The sequence below is a fragment of the Terrapene carolina genome, unplaced genomic scaffold (genome assembly GCF_002925995.2).
Source record: "Terrapene carolina triunguis isolate 2854851 unplaced genomic scaffold, T_m_triunguis-2.0 Scaffold35022, whole genome shotgun sequence".
Lineage (NCBI taxonomy): Eukaryota > Metazoa > Chordata > Testudines > Emydidae > Terrapene > Terrapene triunguis.
The window spans coordinates 8,624,080-8,647,774 of NW_020699373.1; the positions used below are offsets into that span (position 1 = coordinate 8,624,080).

The 23,695-nt window shown below is 43.8% G+C and overlaps 1 protein-coding gene across 1 annotated transcript in view; it reads right to left on the reverse strand.

Moving 5' to 3' along the window:
* The window catches only part of LOC112117248 (atrial natriuretic peptide receptor 2-like), a 39,631-nt gene that overhangs the window by 3,574 nt on the left and 12,362 nt on the right, over positions 1 to 23,695 (reverse strand). Inside the window, exons 8-21 of the mRNA XM_024215171.1 lie at positions 20,860 to 20,932; positions 18,398 to 18,545; positions 16,840 to 16,926; positions 16,435 to 16,578; positions 15,349 to 15,470; positions 14,039 to 14,180; positions 9,646 to 9,694; positions 8,389 to 8,490; positions 6,652 to 6,771; positions 5,658 to 5,751; positions 4,921 to 5,008; positions 3,795 to 3,934; positions 2,474 to 2,626; positions 558 to 656 (exon numbers count right to left, since the gene is read on the reverse strand). Coding sequence (XP_024070939.1) covers positions 558 to 656; positions 2,474 to 2,626; positions 3,795 to 3,934; positions 4,921 to 5,008; positions 5,658 to 5,751; positions 6,652 to 6,771; positions 8,389 to 8,490; positions 9,646 to 9,694; positions 14,039 to 14,180; positions 15,349 to 15,470; positions 16,435 to 16,578; positions 16,840 to 16,926; positions 18,398 to 18,545; positions 20,860 to 20,932 — 1,561 coding nt within the window. The remainder of the gene's footprint in view (positions 1 to 557; positions 657 to 2,473; positions 2,627 to 3,794; positions 3,935 to 4,920; positions 5,009 to 5,657; positions 5,752 to 6,651; positions 6,772 to 8,388; positions 8,491 to 9,645; positions 9,695 to 14,038; positions 14,181 to 15,348; positions 15,471 to 16,434; positions 16,579 to 16,839; positions 16,927 to 18,397; positions 18,546 to 20,859; positions 20,933 to 23,695) is intronic.

Sequence of the window (23,695 nt, forward strand, 5' to 3'; positions counted from 1 at the left end):
GCTGGACAACAGGGTTTGCTTCCCCATGCAACAGACTTCCCCCACCTCCACTGACTGAGGGTGCAGTTCCAATGGAGCCAGGTTGTCAAACTTTCTGTAGTCACTAGCAGTCCCCATTTAAAGGGAAGTTACACTGAGGAGGGTGGGCCATAGAACATATTATAGTTCTGCGATGAGCTCCGCTGAGTGCAGGGAAGGAGGACGAACAATGAACATTCCCTGCTAATCCTATGCATCTCCAGGGCCTGATTGCAGCCTGCCCCATCTCCTGCAAGGAGCTCTGGACCCTTGGAGACCCCTCTCTTGGGCCTGGAGGAAGAGGGGAGGCTGTCACAAGGTAGTGGAGCCCCCTTTTTCACAAGAGGGGAAAGCCATGCATGTAGGTTCCCCTCTGTCTGTGGATCTTGGCTGCACAGTTGAGCCCTCAAGTCAAAAGCCTCCTGAGGTTGGGAGTTGCACCCTCTTAAGCCAGGGCTGGACTCAGAACTCAGCCCTTGGTTTCTCCACAACTCATTAAAATGTGCTAAGCATTGCCCCAGCATTTGGCTTTTCTTTACCCTCACTGGTGGACTCCATCCTGGAAGCTGTGTTGACAGTGTCTCCAAACAAGCAGTACCGGGGCATTTTGGTTCCAACAACTCCAGCTACAACTGGCCCTATTGAAGGAAAGAAAGCCAAATATTCTGGGAGATGTTTTTAACTCACACTCAGAATGGACCTTAGGCTCATGTAACCTCAGTGGTTGCACAGGGCCCAGTGCCACACACAGCTCTGGTCCAGTGTCCCCAGTTCCCCATTTGTGGTCCAGTCTGGTTGCATTGCACCATGACAAGGTATAAATGCTGATACTGTCCTAATCATCCCCTGCATTTGACAAGTTGTGCTTCACCTCCACTACTGACTTCCAGGTCCATGTAGGTGAGTCACTAGAAGCCCAAGATCCTCATGAGCAGGGTAGGGGCTGGGATGGAGGGATCACAGTCAGGCAGGAGTTGCTATGGGTACACAGAAGGGTCTGGGTAGGAGGCCCTGGTCATAGATGAGCAAAGAGCTAGATGGGTCTGTGATGGGGTGTCTGCCCTACACTGGCATGTAAGGGGTTAAAAGAGGCCTAAGGAGGCTGTGTGAGGAAGTGGCCAATAGGAGGGAGGCTGTGAGAAGCAGCCAATCCGGGCCCAGCAGGCCTATATAAGAAGGGCCGCAGAGCAGAGCAGGGTGAGTAACTGTCTGGAGCTCAAGGAGGGAAGAGTGTGTTCCTAGCTAGAGGAAGGAGTGCTAGTACCTTGGACAGAGCAGTGCCTGAAGGCTCTGAGGTGAGGGCAGAGCAGGTGCTGGGGGCCCGGGAAGAGGCCCAGGAAAGCATAGCAGTCATAAGGGGAGTTGAGGAGATGCAGCACGTGGTTGCCATTGACAGGGTCCCTGGGCTGGGACCCGGAGTAGTGGGTGGGTCTGGGACCCCCCACTCGCCACTGGGGAAGTGTCTGGACTACTGACAGAGATACTTCCCTCCTGGAAAGAGGAAACATGGATATGGTGACATGGCCAGAGGGCCAAGTCATGAAGAGGATGCTGCGGTACTTGGATTGAGGCGGATCTGCAGGCTGAGACAACGATGGGAGAGACACCATCAGGAGAGGGCATACTGGCTGGCGGAGCTAATCCCTGTAAAGAGGCACCACTGTGGTAAGTGGACCCATGACAGAGTCTCCACGGGAGCTGTTCACACTACGCCCCACAAAAAATACCTTAGGCTGGCCCTGCACACACTAAGCATCTGGAAAAGCAAGAGCAGGAACCAAGCTCATATATTGCTGACAATAGCAGAGGAACTTTCTATTCCTAGGTATCTCTACTGAATCTTAGCTTTGGTTCTGTGATGTCAGCCCATTCTGCTTTAAATTGAGAAGGGTTTGCTCTGTTGTTGCAATAACAAGGGCTAAAAGTCTTGTTGGGGCCGCATTCCAAAGTGCTGAGCATCACAGCATGAGTGCTGGTCTAATCCAGACTCCGTATTGCCAACCAGGCATGCAGATGAGTGGGAAAATCAGATGGTGACCCAGATCAGGAAGCAGAGAAAGCATAAGTGTGGGAGCTGAGTCAAGGATGTGAGGAAAAAACTCTTTTGGGATCACGAACAAACTAACTGGGACTAGCAATGGCAACAAAATTACCATCCCTGGCCTGTATTAGCACCAGCTTTCTCTCTCCTTCTGTGAGGCACAAGTGGGCTCTGCTCCTCCCAGTTTGGCTGGTGGGGCGCTCTTTGCAAAAGCATCCATGTCAGAGGGATGGTGAGGGCCATTAAAAACTCAACAGTTGCCACTCAGCAGTAACTGCCTTGTCACAGGATCTTGGATTCTAAGGATAAGGTGCATCTACCTGGGGCTCAGCCCCTGGCTGAAAATTCAGCTCAATCTTTACATAGACAAGACGCTATTACAAACATTTGCCAGATGGCAGCATAGCCACATACCTGAGTGGATTCCTGCTCGTATCTTTAGCTGGGTGTTGGGTTTGTGCGGAATCCTAAATGTCTTGCACACGGCCACCAGGTCTAGAGCCATACTTGCTATTTCACTGGCATGACGAATACCGTTCTCTTTGGGTACCCCCGACACGACCATGTCTCAAAACAAAAATACAGCCTCATCAGCCTTCAACATGAGTCGTTTTAAACAGGCATTTGTTAGAAGGATGCTGGCCTTAGCTAAAAAATCCTATTTCCTTTTCACACACTGGGTTAGCTCTAAGTTTAGGGCAAAAACCTCCAGAAACAAATCCAGGACAGAAAACACAGTATAATATTTTGAGTGATTAATTTCTAGAGCTGTGCAAAACTTTGGACTTCCCTCTTACCCCTCCCCACATTCAAGGACTCTGGAGAAGGGGCACAGTGCCTCACGGAGGGTATCAGCTCTTCTAGCTTTGGGTGGGGGTCACCAGGAAATGGCAAGGAACCCCAAATCCCTCAGGAGTCCTCTCCCATTCCTTCTGAAACTGGCTCCTACACTGAGCAGCAAGGGCAGAGATAGTCACTAGCTCTGTGGCTAAGGAATCCATTTGAGTAACCAAATGCTAGCTAAGATGTTCGGGATCCCTAATGTGTGCAACAGCTGCTGCAGCAAGAGGTGTTTCATCACTACCATTAACATTTAAGGGTTCAGAGTCCATTGCCCGCAAGATCCTGGAAGATTTGTTGCAAGAGTAGTCTTTAAGTGGCAGCCACCCCTTGCAAACCTACAATATGGGGGAAAGAATGAGTGGCGTCTTTTCTAAAGAACCCAGAGAGAGAGCCTCCAGCTCCATACAGAGTAGGAAGGAGGATAAGGCTACCACACCCTGCTTGAGAAGACAGCAATGATAACATTTGGGAGAAGGAGTCTTGGGCAGAAGGTGTGGGGTGGGGATGGGTTGTTGGCATTGGTTCATATGAGAGTCACACATTTCTGTAAAGCACAAGCCATCAAGTGAACCAGCCGCGATTGATCTGTTGTCAGCATCTAAGACTGGACCCTGCAGGTCACAGAAATCAAACACAGAAGGATTTGTTCATCTCCACCCACTTCTCTCCTTTCATCAGGTTTAATGGAATACTATGGACATGTAGGGGGGGAAATGAACCTTCATCGTTAGGGTGGTGTTAGAACTCTCCCCTCTCAAAATGTAATTATTCTGGTCCTTAATGTGGCAATGAGCTATTCATATCCCCTGGACTGTTCATTCTTATGCTTTGAGCCCTTCTTCTCCTAAGCCTCTTATGAAATCCCCACTTGCCCACAGCACAGGGAACTTACAGGCATCTCCTATCGTCTCCACCTTGTAGACATCATAGTTGTCTATGATTTCGTCAAAGGTAGTGTAGAGTTTGTTTAAGAAGTCCACCACTTGGTAAGGTGTGCTGGTGCTGGATAGCTGAGTGAAGCCAACAATGTCACTGGTAAGGCACAACAAGAGAACATACACTGTCCAGTGAGGTGTTTGGCTAAACACCATCCAGTCAGGTGTTCTGGTTAAACATGAGCACAATGGCACATCTTCCCATGCAGTACTATTTTCTCAGCTGAAGGTATTGACCCTCCACCCCCCAACATCCAGCCCTGAATTTGTGTTTTCATTCTGTTTGTTTTGAAGTCTCTCTTTCTGGCTGGGGATTTTCCTCTTTAAAACATTTGCTTAGGCAGAGAAGAGATTCCATCAGTACCAAAGACCGGACAGAACTAAGTCAGCTTCACTTTCCAACGGAGTAGACAATTTTTCACCTACCACCAGACTTTGTGGATAAAAGGTCCTTGGTTTTAGACTATGCACACAAGAAAAAGTGGACGTAATATCCTACCTCTGTCATGGACTGAGCCGCTGGCTCTTTAAATTGTTGGACAGCGACTCACCGCTGTACCTTTTACCATGCTGTTCAATGCCAAAAGCCAAATAAAGTCTGTGAAAACATGTTTGAGGTATGTATTGTTTTTCCTCCATAGGGACCGATCCTGATGTCTTTACTTAGTCCAACCTTGGGCAATAAATATTTCTTTTAACTGCTAGAGGCGATGTATTACCGAGTGCCAGACTTGCAGCCATGTGATAGTCTCACTTTCCACTTCATTCATTTTAACATAAAAATTTTTGTGACCTTTCAAAGAAATTCACAAATTTGCCCTGAGGAAAATTTTGCCATTTTCCCACCAGTGATCACAGCTTTGATAGAAATTATGTGCCTGGAATGAAGGTTTCATCCATTGCATTTTAACAGCACTCCTTTCCACAGGTGGAAATTTGCAAACCTCCATTATGGTCTCACTCAAATAAAAAGTTTAATGTTTGTGTTTCATGGACATTATTTGCCTCCTCTCTTAAAGTGACTTGACCACAATTGTTTTGTGCAAGTAAATTATAGTCCTAAATCCACCCATTCCCACTTACCTGAAAAAGATAGTGGCAATTACGTAACTTTGGGCTTGTGAAGGTTTTCCTTGCCTCAGATCATCTGCTACTTGCTTGGGTAACATACCTATTTTAGAGCATAAAGCGAGATTGTCAACCTGGATCGATACAGGGCTAGAAGAAAGCTTGGGAGCTAAACATTCCAAAGTCAGGGGAAGTCTAGATGTAACCAGGCCCATCACTGATTCTATCTTTCTTTACCTCTCTTTTGTTTTCCTCTGTCTTTTCTTTCCTGCCTTCTGTCTCCTCTTCTCCTGTGTATTTCATCTCTGGTCTTTTCTCTCTCCCTCATTTCTCTCTCCTTTTTCCCTTCTCTCCTTCCTGATTTCTCTCCCTTGTTGTCTCTGTCTGTCCTCTCATTCCCATCCTCTTGTGAATTCTATAGTGCACAATCTACGAAAGAACCCAACCCCTCGATGAGCTCCCCAGGATCCTCCAGCATGCCTGGAACTGCACAAGCTGACATTCTCAGCAACAGAAGAGGGTCTCAGAACGTTGAGGAAGCTGGAATATTAACTAGTCAATGTAAAAGTATTTATTTTGGGGGGGAGAACTATAAAGAAATGATAAATATCTATTGAATCTTGCATGGAGGAACTCTATTAAAGGATTACCTATTAAAAGGTAGTTTCTTCCATTGCTTGCCACTAGGAAAGCTAAATTTCAATTATTACTGCTCAGAATACCCTATATTTTCTGTAATATGATTGACTTACTATATAATAAACGATCAGTCTTCTGCTTTTCATGCATTAAGTCCTGGGTTCGTTCTGCAACTACTACTTCCAGGTGTTTGCTGTATTTCTCCATCTAAGCAGGACAAACAGATTCCATAATATAATCCATTCACTAAGGTGTTCATGTCTATAAACGGCAGGCAGTTCAGCATTTGGCTGGTTCTGGTTTGGTAACATTTAAATGGGCACAGGTCAAAAGTTGGTCTAGATTATTTTTTTCTAGACCAAATTCTGTCCATAGGTACATTCATGGCTCCCACAGGAAAACAGTAAGATCACATTCTTCTGAAGGCAGAATTTGCCCCATTGCTTTCAAATTCTACATAATTATTGGGAGCCAAGTCCGGGATAGTACCAGTTGCAGAGATGTGCGTTGAAACCCTCTGCAGGGACCACATAAGGACCTAAGTCTCAAGCCGCCACCAACTGATCACAGAGCTGCATTAGGCCATGCTGTGGCTTATGCACCCCTACTCTGAGTGGCAATAGATGGTGGAGCCACTAGCCCGATTCCCACCACCAAAGCCTTGCGCAATAGCACTCAAGATGCTTCTGGAGAGCTGTGCTCTTGATATATAGTAAATTGGGCTTCAACTGCTGCTGCAGCTGGGGAGCTCTGCACTTGAGGAGGGAGGACAGGATTTCCAGACCTGCATTTTTAAGAAACAATGTTGTCACATTATTTTTTTTTAATTCAGCCCCAAACAAAATTGAGAACTGAACTGAAGGAAAGGGGCTAGAATGGAACCTGGGGCTCAAAGTTAACTGTAGCTTCCACAATAGCTCAAGCTACAGCTAATTCTACTAGAGGTCAATGAGTGATTGTTATTCTTCTTCGCAAACAAAGGGCATGACATCAAAGGACAAGACCATTCCAAGTGATTAGAAGGGAGAGCTGGCAGCAGTTTCAGGTGGGTATGTTAACTCCTGCCTGGGTTGTTTTCTGGTTTGGTTAAGACTCTATTAAGCTTACCAGAGTCATCATCATGTCAACTGGACTAACTTTGTTAGGATTCATCTTGTACAATAATTTCTTGACTTGCTCAAATGTAGGCCTTTGGGTTGGGTTGGTTTTCCTGCACCTCCTGATTAGCTGAAACAGGGAAAGGGAGAGAGAAATCAAATGACCCTTAATAGTTCAAGGTACAGATAGGTTTTCCTTCGAGCACTATAGCTTGGACCATTTTTGAACTTGGGGCCAGATCATGAACTGGCATAAAATGGCATAGCTACATTGAAGTCTCTGGAGCTACACTGATATACACCGACTGATAATCTGGCCCATGTAATTCAATAGCATTAGTAAATGAATGTGCTACTGGGAGAAACACTGCACTGCTCAAAGCCATGCTTGGTTTCCTCTGTCAAATACTTTTAAATCTTATTTCCACTAAGAGCACTTTACACTGCCAGAGTGGTGGAAAGTGGCTTTAGGGCTTATCTATTCACAGAAGTTGTACTAGTTTAACTTAACTCAGTTTAAAAACTGATTTTGTTAAATCAATGTAAAACCCAGTATAGACACTCTTATTTCAGTTTAAGGGTAGGTTGGTTTCATTTAAGTTGACAAGCTAAGCTATGACACTCTTAAAGTGAACTAAGGGTATGTCTACACTACCCAACGGATCGGCGGGCAGCGATCGATCCAGCGGGGGTCGATTTATCGTGTCTAGTCTAGACGCAATAAATCGATCCCCGAGCGCTCTCCTGTTGACTCCTGTACTCCACCGCCACGAGAGGCTCAGGCGGAGTCGACGGGGGAGTGGCAGCAGTTGACTCACCGCGGTGAAGACACCATGGTAAGTCGATCTAAGTACGTCGACTTCAGCTACGTTATTCACATAGCTAAAGTTGCATAACTTAGATCGATTTCCCCCCCCCCCCAGTGTAGACCAGGCCTGAGAGTGCCTACACACAAACTTGCACCAGTTTAACTAAATTGGTTTAAAGACACACTTTAGTAAACCAGTGCAATTGTGTGTGCAGACCAGCACTTAGTGTCAATGAGACTCAGACCTTTAATCTCCAGACACATACTATAACTGACTAACAACTGACTTCCAAATGCTAACAATAAAGCTTCACTGATATTAAATATGTAGATGACTTGACACTTGATAACAAAATTAAAAGCCATACAATTCCAATGACTGAATATTGAAAACATTACTGCCCTGAAACTTTTGGGGGACAAACTGAAATTTTCCATTTGGCAGAATAATGGCTCCTTCATCGGGCTGGTCACACTTAAAGCTTACATCAGCATAGCTACATTTCTCAGGGGTGTGAAAAATACACACCTTTGAGAGATGTAACTACGCCGACCTAACCCCTGGTGGAGACAGTGCTAGGTTGATGAAAGAATTATTCCATTGAGCTAGCTACCACCTATCAGGGAGATGGATTAACTACGATGATGGGAGAACCTCTCCCGTTACTGGCGTGAGCGTGTACACTGAAGCACTGCAGCTGTGCCACGACAGCATTGTAAGTGTAGACATACCTGTAGTGGATATTAAAGCTAAAGAGCATTTTATGGTGCCTTCCTTAAAAAGTACAATCTTAACTCTGCATTTCCTGGGTTTCTAACTTAAAAATAATGTTTACATTCCTCAAAGGAATATTGCACTGAAACCATTGTCATGTGCCTGCAATCTGAAGTTCACCGCAATAAAGATTTTTGTGTGAGAGACTAAATAACCTTATTTACCTCCACATAGTCTGTAGGGCATGGGCAGGAATTCTCAGACTTTCCTGAAATTAATTCTGTCAGAGGGAGGCACGAGGAATATTCCGCTGAATGAGAATCATCCTTGAGAAAACAACGTTGGAAGAAGAGGACAGGAATGGGGACAGCAGTGAAAAGAAATCAATAATAATGATGTAAAGCACTGAATACACCAATCAAGGAAAGTGAGAATAGCTGGTAGGTTTCTCATCCACCATGTTGAAAATACACCCTTATTGTCATATGTTGGGGACATATTCTTGCCTATCACTTCCTGTACAGAAGCCTTCCTTTTTTCTCTCCACTGGAAATGTTCCAGATCAGGGCTTTCATGTCTGAGTACAGAAGAGGCCTACATCTCTCACTCTGCCACAGACGGCTGTCTCCAAACTCTCACTCGGCTGACAAGATCTGAGCTCAGCCTGTATCGAAGGGGAGCAGCTCTTGAAATGATTGAAAACATCAGACACAGCGAGATCCACAGCCCCTTATGAAGCTGGAAGGACCACACTGGGCCACTGGCATGAACAGTTAACAGTAGGAGAACCATAACCATAAGTGCAGGCCACTAGAGTTATTTTTAAGCAAAATTGTTTTATGGAGCCAGAGTTGTTATGCAGGTTTTTTCAGGGCACCTTATGTTGATTTTGACACAAATCCTTTATGCAAACAGTTTGGCCTAGATCATTTGCCCTGAATCCATGTACAGACAACACCTTCCCCATGGATAGGGGTTCAGCAGCTACCCAGCACTGTCCCCCCCAGCTTTGGATCCTGTCAAGGTGCTTTGTGGGTCTGGGGCTGTATTGTGGGAGGACTGGAAACTGAGCAGGCCAAAGGAGGGGTGGGCAGGTCAAGGGTAAGGCTAGGAGTGACATACCTCATCCTCACTCCAGCCCCACAGAGCATACCCAGAAAAAAAGAATAGAACAGAAGCTGTATTCTCTTTTCCACTGCATTTCTCTCAAGGATCCCAGGGGCTGGTGGGGCCAGGAGGAATCTTACACTGGTAGCCTGGCTCCACTGGAACTGGATTTAAACCCGTGTAACCAAAATAAAGATCCAGCCCTGAGTAAGCACTGAAGATTTTGATCCATGACGGGAATATATACCGTTGTGAACACGGTACTGTGAGCCAAATCCTGCTCCCACTGAAGTCAACTGGAGTTTTGAGAATAACTTCAATGGCAGCAGGATCAAAATTATGAGGACGTTCACAAATAGCTCTTCAACTCTTACCTGCACAGGGTCACTTCTTGTTGCGATCTCTAATAAAATGATGGAATAACTGCAATATTAGAGACAAATAATTGTAGTGAATATATCGCAAACAGAGCCATTTGAAGAACAGGATGACATTTTTGCCCATTTTCTCTCTCACTTCCTGCTTTTTTCTTTTGCTTTTTCCTGTCACTAATCTATCCTTATTTGGGCCAAATTCTCATGAAAATCAATGGACCTTTTGGATGCCTATGGACTGCAGGATTGGGCCCATGGCATTTTGGCCAGCAATACACATGCTCACATGCTGAGATGGCTTAGCACCTGCTCATAGTGTCAAACACCAAGATGCCAAGCGCTAGTGAACCTGGGTTAGATGGACAGCCCTTGTACTACTACACGTGTCATCTCTTTTGCAGGAACTCTTCTGCTGGATTGCTTGGGAACTCAGGTGCTACGTGCCTCTATCTGATTTCACCTGTTGCCATTTATTTGCCAAGTTATGATTATCTGCCATGTTAGGCAAAGACAGACTTTATAGGCACTTGGGGTTGACATGTTGTACTGTAACAGGAATCTCAGTAACCTTTTTAAGTTCACTGGAGTGTTCAGTTGCCTAAGACGTGAACAATGTACCTATTGACACTCTGTTTTAAGGAAAGGTCTTAGCAAGATGTGACTCCAAGAGGCAAGCTCAGCCACAAATTTACAGCTCGGTAGCCTAAAACTGCACACTTTGCCCCTGCAGCGGGCAGCAATCTGAAAGCATGTACAACTAAGTCGGCATTACTGGGAAACGTGATGCTTTTTGGATGTGAGGCAGTGACAAAACAAAATGCATGAGACACTCCTGCAAAACAACTGCTTCCAAGGAGCACCATAACTCAAGGAGCACTGAGTATCAGGGGGTAGCCGTGTTAGTCTGTATCCACAAAAACAACAAGGAGTCCGGTGGCAGCTTAAAGACTAACAGATTTGTTTCGGAATATTCCTCGTGCCTCCCTCTGACAGAAGTGAAGTTTTTTACCCACAAAAGCTTATGCCCAAATAAATCTGTTAGTCTTTAAGGTGCCACCGGACTCCTTGTTGTTTTCAAGGAGCACTGAAGCTCAAGCACTCAATCACTCTGAAGTCAGGCCTAGCACAGAAATAGAACAGCATAGCTGGGTTCAGTCATTAGAAGGCCAAGCCATTTTGGGCCAGATTTGTAAAGGTATTTAGGCACTTAAAAATGAAGAGAGGCAGCTAGTGGGATTTTCAAAAGCACCTAACTCCCACTGAAGTTAAAAATCTGGCTTGAAATGGCTAATGGTCATTAGCAGAGTCCTGGCAGATCTCAGCATAATACATGTATGACTCTGCATAAGGCAGTAATACACATGAATCCAAGACATAAACTAACAAGCTTCTCTGCAGAATATTTCCTTTTTGGTGGGTGTTTAGTGATAACAGGGGGAAGAATTAATTGAAACCATTTTATGTTAGTGTGCTTCCCCACACTGGCCCTGTAAAAGCTGAGTTAGGCCAGGTGGGCCCAATCAGCTAATTAGGCTACAAACGGGAGCTTGAGCTGGAGGCAGCTAATTAGAGAGAAGCTCACCTGTGAGGGACAGGTGGGGCTTCTACAAAAGACAGGAAATTGGAAGCAGAGGAGATAGCAGGGAGAAGTCTATAGCTACTCCCTTGGAGAAAGGGTTGGGGGCTGTAGGGACAAGTGGCCTGGGAGGAGGGAGTGAAGAGACTTGCAAACCCAGAAGAGTGGGGAAGGCTAGTCGGTGTGGAAGTGGCTCAGGGAAAGCAGCAAGGTGCAGGGAACAGACCTTGGCTGCTGTGTAGAGGGTGCCTGAGCTGGAACCTGGAGTAGAGGGTGGGCCCAGGTTCTCCTGCTAGCTGCTGTGGGAGTGGCACTGTGATGCAGTGAAGCAGAAGACTGGTCCGGAGAGCAGGAATCTGGATGCACCTCCCAACCCCCTGGAATGGGAAACCACAATAGTGTCCTAGCTGGAGGGCTGAGTCACGAAAAGGAGACATGGTTCCTGTAGCGAGAGAGGGGCTGCAGAGCAGAAACTGATCGGGTGTAACTGCTGGAAGGGGAGTTGGCCTGATGGAGCTAATCCCCAAAACCGCCAAGAGGCAGCGTCCTCCAGTGGTGAGTAGAGCAAGCCTGTCACAGTTAGCAGTGAATTCATAAAAATGTCCCCAAACAGCCATCAGAAGGTATCACAAGGTATTTACGTGCCAGATATGCTAAACATTCGTAGGTCCCTTCATGCTTCGGCCACCATTCCAGAGGACGTTCTTCCATGCTGATGACACTCGTTAAAAAAAAATGCATTAATTTAATTTGTGACTGAACTCCTTGGGGGAGAATTGTATGTCTCCTGCTCTGTTTTACCCACATTCTGCCACATATTTCATGTTATAGCAGTCTCGGATGATGACCCAGAACATCTTCTTCATTTTAAGAACACTTTCACTGCAGATTTCACAAAACGCAAAGAGTAAGATTTCTAAAGATAGCTACAGCACTCGGCCCAAGGTTTAGGAATCTGAAGTGCCTTCCAAAATCTGAGAGGGACGAGGTGTGGAGCATGCTTTCAGAAGTCTTAAAAGAGCAACACTCTGATGCGGAAACTACAGAACTCGAACCACCAAAGAAGAAAATCAACCTTCTGCTGGTGGGATCTGACTCAGATGATGAAAATGAACACGCATCGGTCCATGCTGCTTTGGATCGTTAGCGAGCAGAACCTGTCATCAGCATGGACGCATGTCCCCTGGAATGGTGGTTGAAGCATGAAGGGACATTAGACTCTTTAGTGCACCTGGCACGCAAACATCTTGTGATGCTGGCTAGAACAGTGCCATGCGAACACCTGTTCTCACTTTCAGGTGACATTGCAAACAAGAAGCAGGCAGCATTATCTCCTGCAAATGTAAACAAACTTGTTTGTCTGAGCAATTGGCAGAACAAGAAGTAGGACTGAGGGGACTTGTAGATTCTAAAATTTTACATTGTTTTGTTTTTGAGTGCAGTTATGTAACAAAAAAAATCTACATTTGTAAATTGCCTTTTCATGATAAAGCGATTGCACTACAGTACTTGTATGTGGTGAATTGAAAAAATACTATTTTTTTACAGTGCAAATACTTGTAATCAAATAAATATAAGCACTGTACACTTCGCATTCTCTGTTGTAATTGATATCAATATATTTGAAAATGTGGAAAACATCCAAACATATTTAAATAAATGGTATTCTGTTGTTTAACAGTGCGGTTAATGTTTTTAATCGCGTAACAGTGTGGATAGCTTTCTTCCACAGGAGGAATGCATTTGGCTGTTTAGTCTTTGTTGCTCAAATGCTCTGGCTGGGTCAGAAGAGATGGAAATACAAAAGCAGATCTCCGCACACTGAAGGCACCACAGCCTTTATTCCTTCACTACCCCTAATTATTCATTATTTGTATTCCAGTAGCCCCTATAAGGCCCAATCAAGATCAGGGCCCCATTGTGCTAGGCACTGTACAAAGACTAGGTAAGAGAGAATCTCTGCCACAGAGCTCTCACAGTCCAAAAAGACTAAATATTATTGTCCCACAATGGGATACAGAGGGAATAAATGACTTGCTCAAGGCTACACAGGAATTCTGTGATAGAACAAGGCAGTAAACCTAGGTTTCCAGATTCCTAATCCAGTGCCTTAACCACAGGACCATTCTTCTCCTTGCAACCCTCCTCGTAAACCCCTGTACATGTTTGAATAGGAGGAGGGGCAGACTAGAAGCTGGCATGACAGGATCCCCTGGGCAGATGAGCGATTGTGAAGTATTGCCCTCTGGGTTCTCTCAGAAAGAAAGGCACGGAGTCACTCAAGAGTGCATTCTTTTCCTCTATGTAGCTATTTTTTCTCTCCATACAAAATATAGCCATCCAGTGTATTCAGCAAAAACACTCTGTTCTCATTGCATATGGAAATATAGGATGGATGAATTTTGCTGACACATTGGAAAACTGCTCCTATTTTAATTTTTAGTATATTGCCATTAGCTAAGTAATAATTTTTTTTCAACAGGGAAAACACAAGGGAGGAAGTGATTTTAAAAAAAAACCAAAAAAACAGACCCAGGGCTAGTTTTTTTGTTTATATCCATTTACCCGGATTCAAATCCAGAATAGCTCCATAAAAACAAATGGAGTTACTCTGGATTTACACCAGCATGACTGAGCTGAGATTTTTGGCTTCCTATCTTGGAAGGGTAGATCCTGGCATCTAAATTATTCTCTAAATAAGGATCAATTTTTAATCACAATCCTCCAAATTCACCCTGGTATAGCTTTGGAATTTAGCTAAATTATTACGAAAGACTATTTGATCACAGAGAGAAAGACAGGAAAGTTTATCATCACCTGTACACATCTGCCATGGAAGTGGGGACAAAGTCTGACAACGAATGGGCCTCAGGAGCCAGGTAAATCTGCATCAAACGTTGCTGATATGCACTAGCACCCTCATAATGATCCTCTTTTCTGTAGGACTGTAATCCATAGTCTTTCATGGAAGAAAGAAGGAAACAGGTACTCCGTAAGGGTTATGTTCACTCCTGAAACTCTTCCATTATTAAGTAGCAATATTAGTGGTTTAAAGGAGTTTGCTCTGTATGGGGAGATGAGACTTGGTTTAAAAAAATAGCGCTATGTTGCTCTGATTTGTACCCAAATATAGTTGTGAATACTGGAACTGCAGCTCAAATATTGGGAGAGATTGTCTGGTGAGGTATGACTGCGTCTTGCTACCCCTGTGGTGGTGGTTCTGGCCCAACGTATCCAGCCACAGTAGGATCATTGCAGTGCAAGCCAGAGTCAGCATACCTGCTTCTTTTCTGCACCTCCTTGCTGCCAGTGTAGGGGTGTGCCCAAAGAAAAGGGGGTGTGGTTGGGACATCGCTCAGCTGTGATGATCTCCAGCTGGGGTTTCAGTGTCTTGGACTACATAGATGCCAGGGTAAGTCAGAGCAGCTCTCATGCTCTTCCAATGTATGCTGGGGCCTGGACCTACGCACAGAGGCCACAGCATCGGGGGACTGTAAAGGGGAAATTTCCACCAGCTTTGTACCCCATCTTCCAACCTGCTTTGTATGAAGCTCGTCTGGACCCCAGGATCTGACCCAGGGTCCACGTGCTGAGCTGTGTTCAGAGAACAGAATGATAAAAATTCTGACTTCTATTTCCTAGATCCAGACAGCACTGAAATTTGGTATGTGGAGACAGGGGTTCAGGTTGGTGGTTTTGGTTCTGACCAGTATCTAATTGGGACACTCCAAGGATCCCATTCTTTAGATTGGAAGCCCAGCTTCTCACCTAGCTGTGAAAGGGCACTGCGTTTATTGTCTGAAAGGAAGATTTGCCTTATGTCAAAGAATGGCATCAGGCAAAGAATTCATAGAGAATGACATGGATATACTGCTAGGTCTGATGACTGACTCCATCATTTGTGTCATATAATTGGTGCAATGGTGACATGTTAAATTGTAGGCTAGACAGGATAATGTAATGGGATGTTTGCTCTGGCATAGTTTACTTTTAATGAAGGCTGCTGCAGTTAGCATTTCCACCTGAAACGTTGGTTCACAGTCCTGCTGGAGCAGTGAAGGCTGTGAAATCAACCTGCATTAGTAGGTTAGTTAGCCATGTTCCAAATTTTCATCTCTCTTCATTACCTGAAATTTTACAGACCCAGCGGTCGTCTATCACACAGTTATTAGACTTTAAGCATCCATGATAGATTTTATGCTGGTGAAGATAAGCCATTCCTTGGGCAATGTCTCCAGCAAAGGAAAACCTGAAAGGCACAAAATCATTATTAACATGTTAGTATTCCACTGAACCAGACACTCAGGAAGGGATTAATCCAAAGACTATTGAAATGAGTGGAAAGACTCCCACTGACTTAAATGGCCTTTGGATCAGTCCCCAGGGACTCGATCCTGCAAAGTGCTGAGGACTCCCATGAGTTGCTGAATGCCCTCAGTTCCCATACAGTTGAATGGGAGTGGAGGGTTCTGGGTCCCTTGTAGGAATACACAGAATCTTGTGGAAGTTCTCAGCAGTTTGTGGGCTCGAATCATGTGCGCAGATATTTACTAGCTGAGCAAAGTACTCAACTTTTAGTTTGTATGGCGTGTCGACTTGGACCATTTTTTTTCTTTGCTGTTGCATAGAAGCAAGGCAAACATAAGGCAGAGATAGAAGGGATAAGGGACAATTTGCAATTATATGTGATGAAGTAGTTCATAGGGGAATTCCTTTGAAATCCTGAGCCAGTTTTGTGTACATCTGTTTTTATGGGTAACGCTAATGTTGCACTTTTAGTTGTACTAATCTGTTCACGGCTGGACTATCATGAATGAGGCTGTGCTGCTCTTTTACTTATCTTAAGCCAGAACATCAAAGTGTACTAAGTACAGATGGCAGTGGTGGGGAAAAGAGGCTATATGGGAACCAAGGTTTAAAATGGTGTTGCAGCATACTAGAGATGGGATGAAAAGGTTTGGGCGTGACATGGGTAGTGCTAAATTCAGGGGTGTCAGGATGTCCACGGGACAGGTCAAATCAGAAACTTGGATTATCTCTTTACCAATAGGTCTCTCTCTTTCTCCTTGCATCTCAGAAGAATGGTATCCTCTGATATACATCACAGCACTGTTGTGTCTACCAGTGACTTTATCTATAATTAATGTCCCTCTTCAAGTGTCACCTGGTGATGCTACGTGTATCTTATTTCACAAGTTTTTTTTTTTTTTTACCTGAAGCCCCAGTTGAGAGGAATGTCTTCATTGAGCAGCACGTCGCTCAGGCTACCTTTTGGACAGTATTCTGTCACGATGGCAACATTTGGCACCTCTGTACAACCGCCGATGAATTTGCAGAGGTTGGGATGATCAAGTTCTCTGTGAAAATGAACAGGAATCACACCCTTTCTAAGCCTCCCCTCTACACCTTTTGGAACTGGAAAGTTAGGGCTTTTGCCACTGGATTTAGAGGAAACACTAAATATGCATAGAAATTTGTTCAACCAGGTTCAAAGAAATGTTTTCAACACTGTTTGCGAGAGAAAAACACGAAAACAAGTAACGATGGGGCAGGTTCTGATCTCCATTACACTGGTGTAAATGTGGAATGGCCCCCAATGTGCAGGTTTCATTGTTTACCTCACTTGCTTTACTTCCTTGCGTATGGATTTGGACAAGGTGAATGTCTTCTTCCTTATTTTCTTGATGGCGACTGTTCTACCATCACTGCAACAAGAAAAAGACTTTCCTAAGTGCTGGATTCCCACATGGTGAGAATGCAGTATTCTCTATATAGGAGCTTTGGCTCTCTGCGGAAGGTACGCGGATGTGGATTTTGTCAAAATCTGGATAGGTCTGAATTTCATGATTAGGGCCTCTTTCTGTTATAGGCTGAGCTAGAACTCTGTATTAAAGCAGCCTGGAACTGTGGGCGTGTAGGGAATAAAAACCCAAAGATCCCTACAAATTTTGCAGCTCAGGTCAATTTATCTCTGTGTGTATTAGAATGTTCCCCAATCAAAGAAGTGAAGTCTTCTGTTTTCTGCAGGGGAGCACCAGACTAGTATGGAGTAGATGGGAGTGGTGAGGGCAGGGGAAGGAACCAGTGGGGGCAGAGAAAGCTGCAAACCCCCAATAAAAGGGTGGGATAAAGTAGCAGGTGATTCCTTGAAGCCCTCCCTTTCCCTCCCTCCGCCTGTAGCAACTTTGAATGCAGTCAGCCGGGGAGTAGCTCATGTTTACAGGGCTGCAGTTTTAAGGCAGCAGCCTGCCAGTCCAAGGTCTCCTCTGTGCTTCCATGTGGCACTCAGCTAAGTTGTATAAGCACAACAGTGTAGCCACACAAAGCCAGCGGTGATTCTTGCCTCCAGCCAGAGCAGAGCCTTCCAGTGAGTGAGAGTACTGGGGAAGGGGAGCCACTGTGGAAAGGGGATGACCCACCTAGGTAGGAGGAGCACAAAACAAGAAGGAAAGTAAAAGGCAATAAGGAGAGAGAACAAAAGAATGGGTGGGGCAAGAAAGGAGACAGAGAAACTCTGCTGGACAAAGGAGAGATGGCAGCAACCTTCCTGGGACATGAGGGGACTTTGTGGCGGTTGCAGTGTCCACCAATCTCTTGGAAGCCGGTGCTCCTACAAAAGACGTTTAGGAGCCATGGATACATCTACCGTCTGTGTGTACAGGTAGGTCACTACCAGCTAGGGATGTATTCCAAACCAGTGAGCTAGAGAGGAAATGTGCCATTCCCAGTCTTTTGAGCTGGTTTAAGGCCATAGATTATAATGGGCTGTAGTACAGTACATAATTTTCTGTGCCAAATTGCTTACTTGTATTTTACTTAAATATTAGGGCCTGACTCAAAACCTTCGCTCCCAATAAACTTGAATGCTGTGGATGTTCAGAAGCAGAGTCAAGTTTGCAGCTCAGTCCCACGAGCATTGAAATCTCAGCAGGAGAAGGAAAAGGGGCATCCAAAAATAGAAAACATCAATGTGCGTCTGAGAATATCCTTCAGCCTGAGTGTGCTAGGAAGGCCAAGTTAGTCCCCTAACGTTCCTGGCCCTGGCCCAAGCAGAGGAAAACTAGCCCTCACATTATTTCCAGGTGATAATACAGCAAGAACTGAGAGTCTCTCTCTTGCATGGGTGTAACTACAATACACAACATAACACAAAGACTGACTGACATATAAGCCTACTATATCCCTGTCTGGGTGAAGTGCTGTTTCCTGGATGCGTTGACAGCTGCTGTGCAAGAACTCAGGGCCGTGATACAGCTGGCGTTGGAGTCGCTGGGTGCATGGGCTGCACTAATGATGCTGCCCATTGCTGTCCGTAGCATGCGATCTAAATAAAAAAAAAGCCATTGAGATGCACATTATATGCAGGTGCACCTGCAGAAGACTCCTGAATCATAAAAACCCAGGAAACTCTGCTGCCCATGGCACCAGAGAACTGGCTCATTTATGCTTGCAGTAGGAATGCTTTAATTGAAGATTTGACTGTTAACATGTAACAGGGTGACTGTGGTTGACAGCCATAGCCAGTGGCCTCTCCCACTAATATCAGTAGCTGAAGGCAGTTCCTCTGCCTTCAAAACTATCAGCCCTCAATGGAACAATTTCAAACTCAGTGAGTGTCATTTTATGCAAGGGACAAAGCCAATAAAGGAAGAGACAGTACAAAAAACCCCAAACTCCAAAACCTATGATGTTACAAATCTATTTAGGACTCTTTGAAGAATGTAAAGTTATTATCATGGGAAGTGATTCTGACATTAAAGGGAATTCAAAACAAAGCCACAATCCAACTGGTTGAAAAAACTAGAATATCAACATTTTTCACGTCTTTCTTTTGGGGGTGGGGGGGGGGAGGAAGGTGATGCTTTGAGCTGGACAAAAAGTAACAAAACTACATAGGGAGCAGATTAGACAGACTCATGAAAAAATGTGCACAGATTGGATCCTATGTTTGTGAGAGCTGTAGAGATAGTTAAAGAGAGGGATTATAAGTACATATGAATTCTGCCCTACAATACCTGAACTAGAAACGGAAGAGACCTGTTAGGTTTCCAGTTAATTTGCATGCCAATGCAGGAATGTTCTCTAGTGTTCTCTCTAGTGTTTCTTTACTAGCATTCTGTCAAGTTTCATTTTAAATGTGCCCCTGTGATGTATATTCCCTTCCTTGATTACATTCCGTTACTGTAACAGACTAACATTTTCTTGACGTGATGTTTGCACTCCAAGTATGTCTGTTAGACATGTGGCATCATATTAGACGTCATTCAGCCTCTCTCTGGATATATCTTCAACTCTTCAAATTTCCAAAAAAAGTCAGTCTACCCTGCCACCTAGTCGCTTTTGTTTATCTTCTCTGAACTCCGTCTAGTGCTAATTGTTCTGGTCAAGGGTTACATAGAAATGAACTCAGTATCCCAGTTGAGGTCACCTCAGAGCTAGAGAGAGAAACTATTATGCAGAGGCATAATGCCATGGAACAGGGACATATCAACTCAGCACTGCGTTGGCATTTTGTTTTACACACACACACACAAAATCTTGGCTGCTTTTAGTATATTAGACTCCTTATTAACCTGATATCTGTTCCTTAAGACCATGAAGGTATCTCATTACACTACTTAGAAATGAACATACAGCTCCAAGTATCCGTACTAAATTAATGCAATAAAGTCTTATCCCATTGACTTGTACTGAACATATTATATATTTAAAGCAGATGGGACCTTTTCAGCAATACCTTGTGGAGGCAGGACTACAATTATAGTTAGATCCTCAGCTAGTGTAAATCAATGTAGTTCCAATGACTTCAATGGAGTTACATTAATCGATATCAGCTGAGGATCTGGCCCATATGATAGCAATAAATGACATGGTGAATTATATGCTATACAGCGAATGTACAGCCTGTATGACAAACTGTACAATAATGCTCCGATGTTAAAAAATGTCCAAGTGGAAAACAAATATAATTATGATTTTACACATTAGATAAATTGAAGAAAACTCAAGTGATGACGAATTACTTCAGCTATGGATAACACACCGTGGGACAAATTAAGCACTTGGTTACATCTGTGCAAATCCAACATCGCTCCACTGAAGTCACTTAAAAAGAGCATGTTCGATCATAAAGCAACTAGGGCCACCGCCATCTGTTGTGCCCATTTTCACATATTTCCAGAGGGGATTTGTGTATTTTTGATCTATTCCTTTGTTTTTTATTTGTAAATCACCATCAATTACAGGAAAAAAGCCGCCAAACCATATGTGAAAAAAAAAACAACCCTGATCTTTACGCTATGTCTACACTACTACTTATGCTGGTATAACTTATGTCGCTCTGTCTCCTGTCCGCTTAGAGCAGCTACGCTAGAAGCGCTGTAAGAGTTAGTGGAGCTGCACTGCTGTAAGCTCTCTAGTGTAGCCATAGCCAAAGTGTTCAAGTTAAAATAACATCCTTAAAGGAAAACTCCAGTGATCAGCTCACAGATGCTGTGGTGACTGGCACCTGTCAAAGATAGATCCTCCTCCTTTAGGTCAGACCCTTATGAAATATGGGTATATTTCCGTGTGTGCTTCATTTACACAACAGGATGTGCATTGATGATAAGAGCATCAAAATGACAGTCTTTACAAACCTTGTTTGATGCGGGAGAAGTCTATAATCCAGCTTTCATCCCAAAACATCTTTTGCTTCTGATATTGAAACCACTGCAGAAAGCATAACAGGCCAGATTCATTCCTGGGGCAACTCTATTGGCTTCAGTGGAGTTGCACTAGGGATGAGCGTAGCCAATAAATGATTAGTTGTATGGATATTTTCAAATATAAAATCCTACAGGTGTCTGAACAAGAATCACCATTTTCGCCTCCATCCTCTCTCAACGTCTTACTGACTTACATAGAAGTAACAGATCTGGATCTAACACCAAAATACAAAATCAGTAATTCTGAAGACTAAAGAACATGACATTTTGTAGTGGACAGTCTGATACTTTCAGTCCATGTTTGCATTTTTGTGCACTGCACTTAGAACACAGCTCTTACCCCAGCGATGTGGTGAACATCATTTCACATCTTGGAAATGTCCAGTGTGTAAACAAATGTCATTTCCGCCCAGATAAGCAGCATTTACTGGTCATATAGGATGTGGCAATCAAAATCAGGCCCCAGAGCAGCAAATTAGATGGTACATTATTATACAAAGTACTGTAGCTTGCATAACATTAGATGGGACACTGTCACTATTTTGTAAATAAGATGTATGTCTAATAACTGACGTACCAAAAAGTTGTCAAGTACAATAAACCCATTTTATACAAGCACATACTTGTCTGTAGATCAGAGTTGCAGGTTAGCTATGATAAACAGAAGACAATTTAAACACAAATATTAGATGGTCAGCATTTTGCCATCCATCTAATATTACCTTCAACAGCACGCATTGGATGGATGACAAGTAACAAAAATCCAATTTACACAAGAGTTCTTGTGACATCTTGGGAAGAGGTGGAAGAATTTGGGGAGAGCTTTGGGCCTGATTCCAGGCCCAGAAAATCAATGGGAGTCTTTCCCCTGATTTCAATCGGCCTGTGCTTTCAGGAAAAGGAGATGTATTTTAGTGTGCAAGGACCATAATCAAACAAAGATGATGGGACTGATTCAATACCCACTGAATTAAATGGAATCCTTTCATTGACTTTAATGGGGGCTGGATCAGATCATATGAGAGAGAGGATCATTGGAGCATTGTGCTCTTGCTGTATACTGAAAACTGGATACAAGTGACCTTTTCAGCTCTGTTTGTAAAAACAAGTTTATACATTGACTAAGCAACAAGCAGCAGAGAATGCTGAGTAGCATCTACCTACAGAAGCTAGGTAGATGATACTTAGCATGCACTCCAGCATAAGAGGAAAAACAACAGAGTCCCTGCAAAACAAAGAATATCTGAGACAATAGGTAAATTAGGTTTATTCTGGAGGACTCACAGCTAATATATGCATAAGTGAGAAGGGGGCTAACTGTTTCCCTAACTCGTATGATGACTTTAAAGTTATCCACTGAAATCTGGTTGTAGGGGCTTGATTGAACTCCAGCCTGTCTTGCAAAGAAGTGGGAAATGGAAGGTGAAGTGGTCTGATGTGTATTATGTTGGAAGATCCTCAATAAAAATGTTTGAGTAACAAACCGACATTGAATCAACATATGGGGTCAGATCCTTCTGTTGGACCTGAGCAGTGCCTATTTGTACCACCAAGAGAACTGGCCCACTGTAATGGGCTTAGGAAACCTCAAGTTGCTCATCTAGTTGCAATAGTTCAAGGGTCCAATGCTGTAGTCCACATACTGACCCTCTCACTGTGATAAGAGTGGATAAGGAAGGCATGCAGGATCGAGTCTACGTTATGTTAATACATTTGATACTGAAACATGTAAAGAGGCTTAACAGCTGTATAACTGATACTTTTCTATGATTTAATTAATTCATTACATTGGCGTGTTTTCTCTTAGAATGTAAAATATTCCGGTGCCCACCAGAGACTCTGGACACATTTACACAGAACAACAATTTCCTTCCATGAAAATGCCCTTCAGAAAAGTAGTCACAACTCTCCAGTTCCCAACTAGAGTCTCTCAATGCTCTCCCAGCAATTTCTCTCTTACCCCTAGAAAAAGCTGGCAAGAACAAAGAGGTCTTGCATTGTAACCTGAAAGGTAACAGATCTGGGCTGTGGCAATCTGAAGCAGGAAGCTAATTCCACAGTTTTATCTAATTATATGGCCTTCAGCATGGTAGTATCTAAGTGTCTCCCAGGGCTGTGACTTTAGATTTATTCTCACAAGAGCTCTGTGAAGTAGGTACCTATTATCCCTATTTTACAAGTTGGGAACTGAGGCACACAGAGATTGTGACTTGCCCAAGTTCGCATAGGAAGTATATGATAGAATGAGGAACTGAATCCCAACCCAGTGCCTTAGCCGTAATCATCTTTCTTCCCCTGAGCAAGAGCATCCTGCCTTCATTCCCTTGCAATCAACCAGGGGGTGTTAGATTGAGCGCTCCAGATGTCTCAGCCACAGCAGTGTGACATGAGGAGGGAAGTGATCCCTGCCATAACAAAGAGCCAATGCACTTATAGGTTTATAGGTTAAAACCAAGCAAGTTATCCATAATGCACACAATCAATACCATGACTATACATCTGAAAATATTTCCCTGGCAACAGCTTTCCATAACGTTCAGAAATTAATTTATGTTCCTTCAGATACAGAGGAATCTATAGGAATGCAAAAAATAGAAGGGCCTATACTGCAGAAATATAGTAAAAGAATAAGTAAAAATGATATATCATCTTATATTTATCCAGCACTTTTCATCCCAAAGGATCACAAAGCATTTTCCTTATATTGATCTATCCTTTTATACACACACACCCCTTTCTGTATTCCCCCCAGTGAGTCTGTTATAAT